Source organism: Lygodium microphyllum, chromosome 6 (genome assembly GCF_053477565.2).
Source record: "Lygodium microphyllum isolate KBCC chromosome 6, Lygodium_microphyllum_v1.1.10, whole genome shotgun sequence".
Classification (NCBI taxonomy): Eukaryota; Viridiplantae; Streptophyta; class Polypodiopsida; order Schizaeales; family Lygodiaceae; genus Lygodium; species Lygodium microphyllum.
The window spans coordinates 37595393-37613730 of record NC_141140.1 but is presented as its reverse complement, the minus strand read 5'-3'; the positions used below and the strand labels follow the sequence as shown (position 1 = coordinate 37613730).

At 40.9% G+C, this 18338-nt stretch overlaps 1 protein-coding gene across 1 annotated transcript in view; it reads left to right on the top strand.

Annotated features, from left to right (window-relative positions):
• Nucleotides 1-9332: 9332 nt before the first annotated feature.
• LOC148034471 (glycerophosphodiester phosphodiesterase GDPD6-like) overlaps nt 9333-18338 on the top strand; it is an 84177-nt gene continuing 75171 nt past the window's right edge. The window contains exons 1-3 of the mRNA XM_087679416.1: nt 9333-9487; nt 9586-9737; nt 9975-10158. Of these exons, the coding sequence (XP_087535542.1) occupies nt 9454-9487; nt 9586-9737; nt 9975-10158 (370 nt within the window). The 5' untranslated portion in view covers nt 9333-9453. The remainder of the gene's footprint in view (nt 9488-9585; nt 9738-9974; nt 10159-18338) is intronic.

The window sequence follows — 18338 nt, the reverse complement described above, 5'->3', positions numbered from 1 at the left end:
AACTCATAATGACATGGACAAGTAGAGACAAAATGTTACACAAGTGAATTAGGTTCCAAGATAGATTAGCTTGGACTCGTAAACACAATCTTGTGTAGGATTGACAATGACAAGACACTTAGTTGAAAGTACAAAGCATTATGACATTGTATTCATTTCATATTCAAGTACAATGCTTTATAGAGTTTGGGTTGTTCCACTTTCCTCATTGTGCATATGGGATTCAGGACAGCTCTTCCTGGAGCATACATCATTTGTCTATTTCTCAACAATCTCTACAATAATGCAATTTAAATAGTCATAGCCCACATGATGCTCTAACCCATGTTGGCCTATACTTGATACACCTTTAATTGGCACATCTCTAAAATTTCTCTAATTTTAAGCCCTAGCTATTGGCCTACTACTTGGCCCGTTATGATCTCTATAGGAATCTCGACCAAGGGCAGTATTGTGGGTGCCGGTGGTTATTGTCAGTGACATGCTCCCATTGGTTGCATCTCTTACTAATTGTCAATTTGTATCCTTGTTTTAGTCCTAAGGCATGCTCATAATTCATAGTTAGGTATTCACATGTGTCCTTGCCTACCATAGTAGTAGCAAGATCCTCACTACCTCAGCTAAGCATTATTCGACTATCTTGGGGCTGATCATTTCCTCACTACTTTAGCGGTTGACCCTTCCTAGCAAAACCTCTAAATCCTCTCAGCTATGCCATCTCAGGTGTGATCTAATTAGTAGGTGTTGCTAGCGATGTTGCTTGCATTCTAGCATTTTGCACTATTAGGTTATACTAGCATTCCTTAGCTTCATGACCCATCTTCTAACATATATTACATTACTCGAGCATTAATCGCTCCCATATCCAACAACTGCTTCTTGGTTCTCTTTTTCAATCACTTTTCCAACGTTATCTTTTCATCTATTTACCCTTAATTCCTATCTTTAGAGGACCCTTTGTCTTGCTTGGACTTTGTCTCCTTTTTCCTCTATAATCATTAGGGCCACGAGATACAATATTTGAATTAGAGTTTTGATGAGGAATCCTCCTCATCACGGCTATCATTTGAATCTGAATGTTCAAAGTCAGAATATGAAGAATCCTTGCTGATCTTTTTCTTGGACTTACTTTTGTCAAGTCTCTTCTCTACCCTTTGGGTAGCATCAACCAACACATCTATGATACCTTTTCCATGCACTTCCACATTAGCAAATGCACTAGAAATAGCTTTATCCAAACCTTTCTCAAAGTACAAACATTGTAGATCCAAAGATGTTCTGTTTGCAACATCTAATCTATTCAATAAATTTTTGAACTTTTGTGCATAATCTTGCACCAACATTGACTTTTGCATGATCTATTTAAGCTTCTTTAACACATACATATGTGACTGTCTTATGTTTTTTGAATCTACTTCGAGAAGCACTTTTAAGTACATTGTATGTAGTAAAATAAGCAGCATCATAAGTGTTATACTAGTCCATAGCCTTACCCTTGAAGGTTGTTGCAAATTGTTGCAGTTTAACTTAGTCCCCATACATATTATTAAAACCACTAGCCAACCACCTTGCCTTGAACTACATGACATGGCAATCCAGATCTTTCTTCTTCTTTCTAGAAAATTTAGAATCTTTGACCTTATGATTAATAGGTGGATTGGGATTCATTGTCTTTTACTTTTTCTTCCTCCATGGGGGTAAAGGGTTTGAGAGATTTCATTGTAGTTACTACCGTACTCCACAACACTTCCAAGTACTAGATGCTACAATCTATTAGCCACAAAGTCAAGAGGGCTTGTTTGATCTTGTACAATAGACGCTTCACTCTTTTTATCAGGAGGGCTTGGAGGAGTCTTTGTAGGGCTACTAAGAGGATGATAAACTATAGTAGTACATGTAGAGCTACCCACATGGTCAACAGGGCTTGTTTGATCTTGTACAATAGACACTTTACCCTCTTTATCTAAAGGGTTTGGAGGAGCCTTTGTAGGGCTAGCAGGAGAATGATAAACTATAGTAGTACCTATAGAGGTAGCCACATCCTAGAAGTCCTTGAAGGGAGTGAGCCATAAAGTAAAAGCAAGAGCTATGGTGGAATTAGCAAGAGCAAGAGAGAGAGAGAGAGAGAGAGAGAGAGAGAGAGAGAGAGAGAGAGAGAGAGAAGATGTGGAAACTCCAACAATCACAATGTGTGACCGCCTTTCCCTTTATTTAAATGTCACTAAAAGAATAAAGAATGAAGTGAGAGTGATGGGAACCTACCACCTGCAGTATATAGGTGTGCAAGTATGCATGTACTATCAATATAACTAATACATGAGTGGCTAGGTACACTCACCTTTATCCCCAACAACCTCCCACTTAAAGGCAAATGTGCCCCTAGTGTGAGGAGAGAAAGAGAAAAAAGTGAAAAAGTACAACAGGATGAGGAAAGATGTCATTTCATCCAACACCCATCAACTTCCTAAGGAAGGCAAAACACTCCGCTAAGGGACTTTTAATGAGCAAATCTACAAGATTTTGGTTAGTTGAGATCTAGACAAGCTTAATGGGCTTGTTCTCAGTGACCTGTTGAATTCATCTTCACATGAAAGACCGAATTCTTGGCCAATTGAATAACACTCATAAAATTCGAATGCAGTATGGGGACCATCTTAGTAATGTCGAGGTTTGCCACTAGATGGGACTAACCAGAGAGCCTCCTTACAAGCCTCAGTGGCTACAACATACTTTGCCTTTTTAATAGATAGGGCAATGCATTTCTACACCTTGGACATCCAAGATACAACACCTCTAGCAAAGGTGAAGACACAGCTAGAGGTGGACTTCCTACTGTTTGCATGTCTTGCATAATCAGAGTCAACGTATGCCATGACTCCTATATCATGGCCGCCATAACAAATGCACATAGTTGCTATGCCCTTTAGGTACCTCATGATACCCTTGATGACATCCCAATGCCGTCTACAAGGTGTAACCATATAGCATGGTACAACTCCCACTACACAAATACTCTATCATGATGAGTGACTATCATAGCATACATCAAATTGCCCAACACTATAGGTGCATAAGGTATCTTGGTCATCCTAGCCTTCTACTCATCAGACTATGGATAATCAACCTCACTAACCTTCACATGAGAAGGTAAAGGATAGCGAATAGGCTTAATATCCTATAGATGGAATTGCTCAAGGACCTTCTGAATGTACTCCTTCTATCAGAAGTAGAGGAGCCCCTTAGAGCAATCTTGTGTAATGTGCATCCCAAGAATATGTGAGGCATGTCCCATGTCCTTAATCTCAAAGGTCTTCTTGAGCTGGCATTTCAAGGCATCGAGCTCATTATGAGCACTCCCAACAAAATCAACATATCATCCACATAGAGGATCAAAATCATAAGGTTGCCATCGCGAGTCTTCTTTGTTGGGGTAAAAGGCCACTAGACCTACCCATGTACATATGTTACAATATAGGCATGGGAATTCACCTTAAGCAAGGGTATATGAGAGTTGATGTATGTAAATGGCCTTAAGGGGCAAGGGAAACCCTAACCCTAGCTAGGTAGAGTCTATATAAATAGCCTATGGGTCACTATCAAGTGTGAGATAGATTGTACCCAAGTTGTACCTTGAGCAACCTAGTAAACAAGATTTTGTTCTTGTACTTTGAGCTCCTATCTCCCTCTTGTGTATACTTTTCTTGCTGCAACTTTGTTTTTTCACAATATAGACCGCCCATTCTTTATTCATATATAATATGAAAGTGCAATAAGGTTGTTATATCATTCTTGACAACACCTACATTGTGTGTGCTCTTCTCTTCCACATCTTCCTCTTCTCTTTCTCCACTGCCATTGCATCCCCTTCAACTAGTATTAGAGCGGGTCCTTTGCAAGCGCTTCTTGGCCTTTTTTCGGCATCGACATGAGGTATGGGAGTTATTCTCTCACCTAATTTTTAACCTCATAGGTACAACAGGGTTTGGAAGAGCAGGGCATCCATAGCTTCACTCTTTCAAGCTTGTTTCTACTTCCCCTTGACTTGAGTCTTTGTAGGCTTGTTTGGGCATACTCTAGGTCTCAATTGGGACTTGTCTTGTCTCCCCCCACCCTAGTTTTGTACAAAAAATGTGATGTTGGAATGATTCAGCATTTTGTGCTAGTTTTTCAAACCTATCTACAACTCGTGGCCATCATTTGAAGCAGCCCCTCCATCAATATGGCACTTGGACATGGCTTCTTGAGCCCCGAGCACTTGATTTCAACCTTGGCCTTGGTCTTCAAGCTTGGCATTGAGCATTGATGCGATTTACTTCAAATTTGGGATTTTTATACATAATTTACAAGGCAGCCCACAATAGTGCTACATTAGCATTTTATGTTTGGGCCACTTTGGCATTGACATTGGTTGCCCGGTTGGTCCAGAATGCTCCCCGAATGTTAAGGGAATGTATGCCTATGATGTGAGATGCTTTTGAGGCTGAATTTGCTTAGCCATTGACTATTTTACATGGTCCATAGGCAGCCCAAAATAGGGCCCTGTCATTATATTTTATGCTTATGCTACATGGTCATTTGATACTCGATTATGCCCAGTTGGTACCTATACATATGGGAAAGTATGCCTATGGTTTGCCTATGCTTTTGAGCTTGTTGGCTTGAGCCATTTTTTGCTCAGTTTTGGACTATTATTTGTTGCTGGAATAAGCAGGGCTGAAGCTATTTTTCTTCCAGTTTGGTTATGCCTTACAGGTTGCTCCCGGCTACTTGACTTGACATCTTGATGTATTTGGATGATGCCACATTGATGTTTATGCTCCCGGAATCATTTTGAACCAAGATTAGAGCTCAATTTATGGTTTCACTATCATTTTTCATTTGCAACTAGCATGCTACTTGAGACAGTTCATGTTACATATCATTTGGGTGATTCTTGTATGACCCTCTTTGGGATTGATGTCTGAGGTGGATGCTTTTGGTCTTGGCTGCGAGATGGCAAATGTTTGGGCTTCGTCTTTCATTGCAATATTCTTTTGAGCAGTTTGACATTTGGTTGGTTTATCCCTTATGTATCTTGGATGCTATTTAGCCTTTGATGCTCCAATGATTTTCTTGGATCTTGGATGTTTGGTTTATGCAGACGTATATTGAGCAGTGTTGCTTCCTTGTCTTGGAAGTTGGTTGTTGAGCAGTGATTGCTCATTGATACTTGGATTTATTGCGGGTTATTTGGTTGATCAGTGAACTTTACAGTGCTTGGGATTAGCAAACAATTATGGCTTTCTTGCTCCTTTGTTGTCTAGCTTCTATGCTAGTTGGGCTAATGTTGCCTGTCCTTGTTAGAGAGCATATGCTATGTATGCTTACCCGCCATCTATGCACATGGTCTACTATTTTATACCTTACAAATGGATGATTTTGTACAGGTATTTGGGCTTCTCCTGGAGCTTGACCATTTCAGGATCTTATGTGACTTACTGGTCTTGCATTGACTTGGATGCTACTATGTGGTCAAATGTACTGCAGAGTCATGTTTGCCATTATGGTTATGGGCTGATTTCATGGTTGAATACCATATGCTCTTATGAAAAATGTCTTATAATTTACCATACTATGGTTGGTTATGTCATGTAGTTGGCTACGACTCTTCTTCATGTGGAAGCTTTTGCATCCTTGGTTGATGCCTTTATGTCCTCTCGTCCATTGAGGTTTCATGAGCCTTTGCAGCATGCTTCTACCACTGATGTACTTGCAGATGATTTACAAGTTTTTCAATTACAGATGTTATATGCTTCCATTGTGGAAAGCTTGGGCATGTTAAAAGAAAATGTTTTAGACGGATTAGAGAGCAGCAAAGACAGAGACAAACTCAACATGAGGAGAGTGTCAGCGATGCAGTAGGTGTTACCACTTTTTCTAGTGGTGAGGTACATGTAGTTACCCATGATGATGCAGTTGAGCATGTCCTCCTGTCATCTAGTTTTCCTATAGCTTACTTGCTCAATGATCAGGCCTATGTCTTTGATTGGTTGTTGGATTCTTCAGCCTCTTGTCATGTTATCCCTCATAGAGCATGGTTCTCTTCTTACAGGAAGGTTGACAAATGTATTGATTTGGGCCTTGAGCAGACTCATGCTATTGTTGGTACAAGGGATATACACCTAGCTTTGCCTGATGCTACTTCTCTTGTGCTCCATGATGTATTACATGTTCCTATGCTTAGTAAGAGCTTGATGTCTATCCGTCAGTTTCATGATGCAGGTTACTCTATTTCTCTTCAAGATAGGTCATGGCAGAACTGTCGTGGTTGCTTGGTTTTGGCAAGAGAATCTAGAGTTGGTTCTCATTACCCAGTGCATGTCTCTCATGTGGGAGATTCTATTGTTGCATTTATTCGAATACCACATGCATTGTTATGGCATTATCGCCTAGGCCATATGCACCACATAGAGATGGAGCTATTGTCTCGTATGGGCTCCTTGCTGCCTCCTTTGTCACATGCAGATCTTGATGCTTGCCCTGGACATACTTATGGTCCTTGTAGAGCCCCTTTGGCTCATGGCGATCGTGAGAGGCATGATCCTCTAGATCTTGTCCATTGTGCAGTGCATGGACCTATGCCTTCCTAGTCGCTTGGTGGAGTATCGTTTTTTTTTACCTTCATGTATCATGCTACCCACCGTGTTTGGGCTTTTCCCTTGGTACGGATTGAGGATGCCGCAGTTATGCTTGATAGGTTTATGGATTTTGCTAGTTGTAGGCCTAGGTGCTTGCAGATGGATTATGAGAGTCATGCTATATCTCCTAGCTTTTAGTCCTATTGTCAACAGTCTGGCATTGATTTCCTATGCCCATGGTATTATGGGATTGCTCATGGCATGTGCCTAACTCTACAGGCAAAGGTTGCTTCTATGCTTACCACAACTGGATTATCTTATGGCTTTTGGGCTGAGGCCCTTATGATGGTAGCCTACTTGCTTAATATGATGCTGTGTTTGACTTTGGATGGTATTACACCACACGAGGCATGGAGTGGCATGAGACCCTCCTAAGATTACTTGAGGATGTTTGGCTACCAAGCATTTGTATGTATACCAAATATGACTATGTCATGCACATGTATCCTCCCTGGTTATGGAGATGGTGATTTTCAGGCTTACGGGTTATGAGATTTGGATGACGAGTAGGTTATATGTAGCCGTTATGCTTTCTTTTATGAGACACAGACATCTCTCAAGCATCTTGATGCACGTTTGGTGCGCTACTGTCGTATGTCAGTCTTCCACTTCATTGAGGGCGCATACTATCTTGAGACTATGACTGACTTTGGAGAGTCTATGTGCTCTCAGCTATCTCCTATGCACCACACTAATACTATGCGCTACTTTGATGCTTATGCATTACAGCCTTGCACTCATGAGTTGTGCTTGCTTCATGAGAAGTATTCTTGGACTGCTCCGCTATATGGAGATGTGGGATCGCTTGTCTCCTGGATGTCATGGACTTGGGGATGCTTCAATCTTCTACAGAGATTCTCGATGCTTATTGCACAGCTCGCTTTTTGATTGGGTATTGGGTGAGATGTCATGATTTCTCACCTTGTCTCTTTTCATTTTTCTTTGTTTTTTCACTCTGGCCCATTGGCCTTTTAGTGGGAGGTTATTGGGGTAAAAGGCCACTAGACCTACCCATGTACATAGGCTGCCCATTCTTTATTCATATATAATATGAAAGTGCAATAAGGCTATCATATCATTCTTGATATCATCTACATTGTGTATGCTCTTCTCTCCTGCATCTTCCTCTTCTCCTTCTTCACTGCCATTGCATCCCCTTCATATCATTCTTGACAGCATCTACATTATGTGTGCTCTTCTCTCCCGCATCTTTCTCTTCTCCTTCTTCACTGCCATTGCATCCCCTTCATTCTTTATGTTGTATAAACATGGATCTATATCGTTGCGGGAATATCCTTGTGAATGCATAAGAGCATCCCCTACCATGTTCTGTAAAGCCCTTAGATTGCTCCATGTAAATCTCATCGTGTAAGTCCCCATGAAGGAAAGTTGTTTTGATATCCATATGATAAAGATTCAAGTAAAGTTTAGCAACCAAAGCCAGTACCAAGCGTAACGTAGTTATGTTCACAACAGGAGAAAGACTTCATCAAAGTCCACACCATGTTCTTGCCTCAAGCCCTTAGCAATCAATCTGGCCTTATATCCTAGCTTGGGGCATCCATGGATACTTTTCAACTTGTACAGCCACTTGCATGGAAAAGCATGTTTACCATGAGGAAAAGAAACCAAATCCCATGTATGATTTTTCTGTAGTGAGTCATACTCTGATTGCATGGTCCTCTTCCAAGAGCGACTATCACCTCTATGCATGGCCTCATCGTAAGTAAGAGGTTCACCAATATCTGTCACCATAACAGAATCCATAGAGGGCTCTAATTGCACATGCTATCATCTATCTCTAGTAGATTACCTCAAAGCTGGCTATGGGGCATGTACATCTAGTGGAGCATTAGGGACATGGGCCATTAGGATATTAGCTACTATTGTAGATTGTCTAGCAGGTTGCACAGTAGTAGGAGGTTCCTCCTAAAAGATCACCCTACATATCTCAACAACATGCTCAGGCTGCTTATACATTTCCTTCTCACTATGGAAAACAATATCATGGCTACGAATAACCTTTCGAGCTTGTGGATCCCATAGATGATAGCCTATCTCATTTGCATGCCCATAACCAATAAATATGCATTTCCTAGACTTAGGATCTAGCTTATTGCACTTGTCCTTGGGTATATGGCAGAAAGTCTCACAACCAAAGAGACGCAAATGAGCATATGAGGGAGGTTTTCTAAACCATACCTCCTGTGCAACAACCTAATAGTCAAGAGTAGTACATGGGGATTGATTTATCAAGTGTACATCAATCGTAACTACCTCAGCCCAAAAATGTTGTGGTAAGCCTGCTTGGCTAAGCATATTGCGAACTTGTTTCTAAATTGTCCTATTTATGCGATCATCCATACCATTCAGGGGTAAGATATACAGGGTGATCAACTGATGCTTAATACCTCTCTCATCATGAAACTGCTCAAAGGCTTTAGAGATATACTCAACCCCATGATTTGATCATAGGCATTGTAACCTATACCTAGACTGGTTCTGAACCAAAGTAACTCAACAGTGAAATGTAGCCAAGACTTTTGATTTTTGCTTAATAGGATATGCCCATACTTTATGTATATAGTCATTAATAAAAGTAAGGGTGTGGTATATACAATTATGATTAATATATATTCTCCGCTTTGCAGTTAGCAAAGCTTGAGCCTGCTATCTCTATTTAAGACGAAGCAGAAAGGTACAATGGAAGAATATTCTAATCACTTCTCAAAAGATCAATGATGAGTAGGAATCGGCCCCGTTTCTCGCCATCGCCATGGCTAGTGTGTTACCCCTGCTCTTCTTCTGCGGTAGGTTCCAATTTCAAGATTCATGCAGGTGCCTGTTTTGTCCTGCTAACTAGCGTAGTAGCCTTTGCAAAGCACTGAAAGATTGCCCTTCTCCGCAGTGGCTTGCAACCTCCTCAGTCTCGGCCACTCCCGGCCCCTCCATCATGCCCACGGCTCCCAGCGCCAGCCCTTGCAGACAATGCGGCCTTTTAACATAGCTCACCGCGGCTCCAATGGCGAACTACCAGAAGAGACAGCGCCAGCTTACTTGGTATCGTCTCGCTTTTAGCCCCAAAGGACTGATTCTCCTGGCATTGAATGAATCCCCTTATTCTCTTCGTTGTTTACTTCCATGTGATCCCTTATGTTGGCACTGATTTTCCCTTCTTCTTTTTTTCTTTCATGTGATTGATGGTCCTGGCACTCTTAAAAAAGAAATTGTTTGTTTGCTTGTTTGTTCTTTTTTTTGCTGGGTGGGGATTGGATGGGAGGGCATATGCTTCCGCAGAGAGCAATACAGGAGGGTGCCGACTTCATCGAAACTGACATCCTTTCCACCAAAGATGGCGTACTCTTTTGTTTTCATGATCTGACCCTAGAAGACACCACTGATGTTGCCGATCATCCTGAATTTGCGGATCGCATTGCAACCTATGAAGTTCAGGGTAGCAATGTGACAGGACGATTTTCTGGTAAGGGCATTGACATAGAAACACGATCTTGAAGTTCCTCCTGGTTTATGTGATGTGAATGTGAAGGTGAGCAGCCATTAGCTGTTTGTGGCCATAGCTTCAACACTGTGCAAATCATGGTAATCAACGTGTGATAATGGCTTCCAAGCGCATGAAGCATGATTATCAAACTGTCATCATAATAACATGCAAGTAAGTGTAAGAATTGTAGGCTGGCTGCTCTGACACGCTACAGTTGATCTTCCATGTACTTATAAGCCAAAACCTCCGCACAATGACACATGTAGGACAGTGGAACTTGGGGAAATATATTTTGCAATTTATGTTGTCAGCATCCCGATGGCTGCTGCCTCTCTGAGTTCTGACTGCCATGAGAACACAAAATACTACATCCTTAGCATGCAAGTAGCTGGATAATGTTTTTCTCACTAGGATCCCGATTGTGCATATGCCCATTCACTCCAATGAGAACTTAGTCTTGTAAATCTTCTACATTGATATCTCTTAACCCTAAATCCAACATTTGGTACTAGAGTGAGCTTCGACCTCTTTGGTAGAAACTTAAACTTTCTCCTCTTCATCTCCTTTGACTGGGATGAGATTTGACAAGCATTTGTAGGTGAACTAGTACTTTGAGAGAGACCTGTTGAACTTGGTGTTATTAGATAATTTGCTCGGATCATTTTGGGCTCTATTTGCATTATTGCCAACACTATGTAGGCTATTTCATCCTTTTGTGCAAAAATTTTGACAGTCTTTATTTTTGTAGGTAAGGCATTTTACAACTATTTTATGTTGTGCTATATAGCATGGATTGGCTTGGTGCAAAATTTCCTCTATACAAGTAACTTTTGCGTCATGTGTAGTCAATGGCCATAGCTAGCAACAATGATGTATTCCGTATACTGATTGTTGAGGACACGTTGGATTGAATTAACTGTCTGTTGTGGGTTTACATGATTCATTATGTGTTGGTTACAAAAGGATTGTGGAGCATTGCGCATAGAATGTGTAAGTACAATAGAAAATAGATCATGTTGAGGATGTTGTAGGTCCTTTCGTTGCAATCAATGATAGAGCAACATTGCCTTTTATTGAGTAGATTTGTTGGGATGGTAAAGATATAGAGGCTTATGCCTTTATTGCATTATCTTTTATGTGTGCCATGATCTTGTACATTTGCTCATGTAAAACACGACTAAAGAGGCTTGGGATACACTTGCATGTCCATATCAAGGAAGAAATGAGATCTGTGTTATTGACATGTGTAAGTACTTCTAGTGAACACACGCATGAGGGTGACTATGGACAAATTTTCAATAAAAATCAAAGATCTTAAGAAGCAATTAATTGTTATAGATGAGATTTTGCTAGATAGTTCACTTATGAAGCCGTTCTCAATGGTCTTCTTGATTTTTATTAGAGTTTTGTGTCTACTATTGGCTTGATGATGAAAGGCAATCCCAATGCTTCGTCATTTTGAGGATTTGGCTTTTATTTTGTTTCAAGAAGGCCATCATTGCAAAATGGGTCTATCACTTGTATTACAGATGCAGCTTTTGTGGTTTGTCAAAAGTATAAAGGAAAAGCTACATTTTCTACTAGCAAATAAAAGTATGTAAAACTGTTGAGATAAGGAAGAAAGACGAGGGTAAAAGCTGTTGTAGATATTGTAAAGCAAGAGAACATGTCATTAAGAACTGTCCTAAACTAGTTGCGAAAGAGGCATGTAGATGTCTCTCCTAATTCAAAATTTGCAAATGCTATATAGGATGCACAAAGGTCATCTAGTGCACAATACAGTCATGACCCTTTGCTACATGATTCTTGTATGGCTATTGTGTATTCAGATATGTGTTACTTTAACAATGGTGTTGTTGAGTTAAAACACTCTTTACAGTTGATAAGCATTTTTAAACAGTCCAAAAACATGCTTAATTAATAAAAAATGCAAATTTGGTATGTGGTTTGAGAGAGTTTCAGTGGTCCCCCAAAACCCTAAAATTTTGGGGAACCCTTCAATATCTATAAATAGACGGGTTGTCTACCATTTAGCCATATCCTTTTGTGCAGGTTTCCCACTCTATTGTGCAGATTTCAGCCATCAGCCACCTACCATTTGCTGTCCAACCATCACCGACTGCAGCCCATTACTATCCAACCATAGGTGTTTTGTTTTCAGCCATCGCTTTGCTGTTTGGAGTTCTCCATTTGTTGCGTCATCATAACACTTGATCAATCTGTGTTTTCAGCATCCAATGCCAAGCAACAGGCTGTTGCCATCTCTCCCATTGAGTGATTGTTGCAGTACTTATATTTTTGCTTTCCAACAGGCTGTCTATTTAGCAAATGCATCTCCTATTGTCGCGTGATAGTTCTTTGCCTTGGGTGATCAGTTTTCAGCCTTCCTTTGCTGCGTTTACTAGATTTCAGCCTCCGATTGTTGTGTTTTGGTGACTAGTCTACTGCCCTTCATTATTCGGCACTCTCTCTTATCTCCGATCAGTGGTTACTACACTTGGGATCCTTCTTCGGTGAGCGTCACTGTTCGACACTACATTGCACTGGCCTTGGGCATTATGTACACTCTTATATTCATTTACAACATTCATTCACTTCAAAGTTTATTCTCTCTGTGTTTGAGTTTTGAGTTTTTGCGTTTTGCGTTTAGGGTTTGAGTTTTGCTTGTCTTTGTGTTTCAGTCTTGGTCGTACATACTGTATTTCCTCAGTGCAAACCCTAGCATATCTTCACATGGTATGAGAGCGGGTGCTCTTCAAAAGAGTATCCTGCGGTGATTGTGGAGGTTAGTCTTTGTGCGAGACTCATACACAACTTGATTCAGACTCGCAATTTCTCAAGCATCTTCTTCTTCGGATCCTATGATGCCCTATCAAGCTTCTCCATCATTGGAGGCTCTAAGAAGGCATTATGGTCTGGAGGAGGAGGTAGACACACCTTCACCTTTACCATCTTTTTCTTCTCATTTTGGTTATCTTACAGATGAAGAGTTTGAGGAGTATTTGTGCATCATGTACAGTTCGGTTTGCACTTCTCCAACGAGTGCTACTACTCCATTCAAACTGATTGGTGAGATTGTCTACCTCTCTAATCTTGGAGAGACGATGACATTTGGTGCATTTGGCGATCCATTTTCTTTATCTTAGCTAGGTCGTATATCAGGTTCGTATAACCCTTTTGAGTCGTATGAGCCAAAACCCTCTCCTGTTTCTTCCTTTGTTGTGCAGGATCTGGATGATTTTCAGTATATTAACTTTAATACAGGAGGCTCTCGAAGTAGACACTCTTCATTGGGTATATCTCTACCATTTGTTTCATTTGAGCACGTAAACCACACTTTTCAACTTACTTCTGTCTCGACACTATCTTCTTCATATTCTGATCTACTCACATCTTCATTTCAAAATCTTGGATTACACTTTACTTTTGCTCAAAGCACACTAGGGGTTGGATCTTCCATGTCCTAACACTCTCTCTTTCTCCTACCCTCCATTCACTCCACCTCTTGGTGCATCGTTAGGGAGAATGTCACCCTTCATCACATCCTTTCACTCTAGGACTGTAGTGATGGGCATCCCCCTCACTACCCCGGACACTTACAAACCCCCCACATGACCTTTTAGACGCAGGGATATTCATCCTCTACTTATGGACTGTCGTCCCACATCCCTTAGGTCACTCCTACGAAGGGATTTTCATCTTCTGCTCCCCATGTCCCTAATCCTCCACCTTGGGCTCCTTATGTAGTTACCATGCCCATACCTAGTCCGCGCATGCCCATGTTTGGATCCGTTGTGCACACTTCTTGTATACATGGTGGGCACTTTGGGATTACTTCCCAAGTATACTCCACTCCACCTCCCTATCCTCCCTAACCACCCTACCTCCATTACACACCTTCATCTCCTAGCACTACCACTCTTGTTGCCACGACCAAGAATGCCTTCACAGATTAACGGGTCGAATTTCACCACTTGGTCGAACTTCATGCAACAAGTGCTTGAATCTTAGGGACTTTGGGACATTGTCATTGGTACCAATGCTGGACCCTCGATTAGCTTACCTTGATCACATCCATCAATGGAGAGCCCACAATGCCACAACCAATGTTGAGATAATGTCGGGGTTGCTTTCTGAGTTCCACTCTCAATTATAGCATTTTCCCCTCGCATCTGAGCATTGGAGTCATCTCATTGACCGCTATGCGGCTCAAGATTACACTCAACCTATCAATCTTGATGTTGAGCTTTAGGAGTTTTCCATTAAGGAAGGTGATGATTTGAAAGTCAAGTTGGCTGAATATCGGTGGTTACTTTTCGAGTTTGCCACTACTGGCTCCTTGAAGTTAGGTGACGATAAGGTCACGTTCTTCTTGAACAAGTTGCTCGACAAATACTTTTATTTTATCCAGCACATTATCTCACTCCCTAGATTGGAGACCTTCTACGAGTTTGAGTGCCAATTCTTGTGTTACATGAGGTTGCACGATCAAGTCCACAAGAAGTCCTCAACACATATCCATTTAGAGGGGGCAAGGGTTGGTTGCCTCTTCTTCAGGAGAAAAAACTAGGGTAAGAACTCGCAAGATGCGAACACAAGCCAAAACAAGGGTGACACCACTTTCTCTTAACAGAATGAAAGAAACATGACCCCTTTGGCAACAAATGCCTAAGAAAAATAGATTTTCCACACACTACCAGAGGTTGGGCCATGTGGAAGAGGAGTGTTATACGAAGGTCCAAGGTATTTCTTCTAGAAAACCATCGCAGATTGTTGCAACTGCCTCCACTTTGGCTGGCCAGTCTAGTAGGGCTACGCCTCCTACCGTTGCACCATTTGTTCCATCTGTCCCAACAGTTACTAGATATGTGGCATGCAGATAGTCTTAGCAGCCTATCTTTTTCTCTGCTCTTGAAGGATTAGTTGATTGGTTTGCTAGTGGCTTACCTATTGCACTTTACATATCCATTCCTAGGGTATGTGTTGCACCTTCTAGGACCACTTCCCTACCTCACCGTATGTGATGGTGGCCACACACTTAGCCTTTTCTTTTTTTAAAAACTTCCATTGCATACTTATATACTCATTGCATTGCACTTAACTTTGTTTTCTTTTTTTTTAAAGATTTGTTTTTTGAAGCATCTCACTACTCACCTTTGTGCTTGTAGATTTTGATATCTTTTGTAGAGTTTTGTATTTCAATGTAGGGCTAACATATAGGCTTGCACTAGTCCTTATTGAGTTGGAGATAGAAGATGTGCGTCATTTCTTTCATGGTTTCGTCTACTTGGAGTTTTTCTCTTTTACTAGCATGGATGCTTACTCTTCTGCGGTGGATTGTGTAGCATCTCTCTTGTTGCTATCATGGCGGTGTCTTCTATCCTTGCTTTTCTAGTAGAGATGCCTCATCCTCTTCATCCACATGGTTCTCGGTACCATACAAAGACCAGCATCTTCAGGCTCCTCTTCCTTCTTCGGCATCAATATCCACGTTGAGAGGGGGTTTCTACCCTTCTTGGTATTCTATAGGTTTCTGTACTTGTCTTCAACATCGGCCTTCCCTCCTTGTCATACCTTTTACTATGCATTGTATGATTTCATCATCTTTGTACTAGGCACTTGGGCAAGTGAACAATTTTTCCATGAGAGACACTGTCTAGGTGGTACCTGCTCCATGAGCATTCTTCAACATGTAGCATATTATGCATCCCATTGTGTAGAGTATCACTAGACAGATCCTAAGTTGTTTCTATTGGCAGATTACACCAGTATTCTTCTTCCCATGACACTTCATCACCTTTCCCTTGTCATCGATATTCTCGAGTGGTTGGGTAAGCTTGTATTGCTTTGTGATGTGTTGGGTGTACCGTCCCTATTCTCATCTTCTGGGTTACTATTACTTAATCAACCGCCACCCCTAAAATTAACTTTTCACAAAAAAAAAAGGAAAAAAAAGAAAAATGTGGTTCCATTTGTCTTTGCAAGGCTTAGTAGGCCATTGGGCAGCCAAACGAGCACCCTTTGTTCGATGCCTTGTTCTCTCTGGAGTGATTACTTGGACTCCCTTGGTAAGATAACCATCGCCTCTGTAGTCTTGGTAGGCCATTGGGCAGTTGACATGTATTCTTTGCCTGATGCCCTTGCTATTTTGGGGTGGGATGCCTTGGGGTAAACATTGTAGGCCTTTTCTTTTAGGCTCAGTTTTGGGCTTGAGAGGGAGTGTTGAGCTAAAACATGCTTTATAGCTGATTAGCATTTTTAAACAACTCCAAAACATGCTTAATTAGTGAAAAATACAAATTTGGTATGTGGTTTGAGAGAGTTTCAGTGGTCCCCCAAATCCCTAAATTTTTGGGGTACCCTTCAATATCTAAAAACAGACGATTGCTCATCATTTAGCCATATCCTTTTGTGTAGGTTTCCCAGTCTACTATGCAGATTTCAGCCATCAGCCATCAACCATCTACCATTTGCTGTCCAGCCATCACCGATTGCAGTCCATCACTATCCAACCCTAGGCGGTCTGTTTTCAGCCAACCATCACTTTGCTATTTGGAGGTCTCCATCTATTGCGTCATCATAGCACCTGATTAGCTTGTGTTTTCAGTATTTGGTGCTAGGAGACAGGTTATTGCCATCTCTCCCACCAAGCAATTGCTACAATACTTACGTTTTGCTGTCCAACAGGCTATCTACATTAGCAAACGCATCTCTTGTTGTCGCGTGATAGTTCTTTGCCTCGAGTGATTAGTTTTTAGCCTTCCTCTGGTGGCACATTGCTGCCTTTACTAGATTTCAGCCTTTGATTGTTGTGTTTTGGTGACCAGCCTGCTGCCCTTCATTATTTGGGGCACTCTCATATTCGATTGGTGGTTACTGCACTTGGAATCCATCTTCAGTGGACGTCACTGTTCGACACTGCATTGCACTGCCCTAGGGTATTTTGTACACTCTTACATTCATTTACAGCATTCATGCACTTTAGAGTTTATTCTCTCTGTGTTTGTCTTTGTGTTTGATTTTTGATTTTTTGCATTTTGCATTTAGGGTTTGAGTTTTTCTCGTCTCTATTTGAGTCTTTGTGTTTTAGTCTTGGTCGTACATGCCGTGTTTCCTTAGTGCAAACTCTAGCATATCTTGATAGGTACTACAAAGCACATTATTGTACTTGTTCACTTCTCTTGAGTTTTCTTCTAAGGATGGTACTATTGCATGCCTTGATAACTCCTCTTATCTTGTAACAAGAGTTGGTAAAATTGTGTTGATTGTTGGTAATGGTAGTGCATTTATGCTTTCAAATGCTTTGTATATGCCAAAGATAAAAGCAAATTCAATGTCAGTTTTTACATTTACTAAGGTTCACTTTATTGTCAAATTTGTGGATAAAAGATGTACTTTTTATGATCTTTGTTGTAGGGATACAATTGTTGCATCTAGTTTGCTATGTCATGGGTTGTACAAGCTCAACAATTATGGGAAATGTGTGTAAGATATAGGATGTGTAGTTGCAAATTCGCACATTCTTTCTTCAGAAGCAAAACTTTGGCATACATGTTGAAATTTGGGGCTATATATTAGGTAAAATGCAGTATGCTTGCTTTCCAAAAGATGGTTATGTGAGAGTTTTTTGCAAACTATAGCTTGTATATGTTAGCAGTCATGTGTGTCTTGCATAGTCATCTTGTGTCTATAAGCCTCAATTTGAGTTAGATGAAGACATTAGGAGCTCTGAGATTCAGTTTGTCATGTGTTTTGATGGAGGAGTCAGCTCTATTTAGAGCATTCATTTCTATTTTAGCCATTTTCAGGTGTGTTTATACTCACTAGTTATTTATTTTCCAACTTAGTGCTTTCTTCCTTTTTAGTGGGTTTGGATTGCATTTATACTAGCTAGGATGGGGCAACCAGCATTTATGATAGCAATCAACATTTTCTTGATTATTTTATTGATGATGTGCAATCGGCTAGCATTTTTGGCAATCGGCATTTTCTTGATTATTTTATTGATGATGTGCAGTCGGCCAGCATTTATGGCTCCTCATGGATTAGGTCGGCTATTTTTTGGCACTTTCAGCTATCTATAGTTGTCCTTCTCAATTGGCTAGTCATTCCACTTTGCAGCTTTCAACATGTTCTAACATTTAGTGATTCTCCTCCGT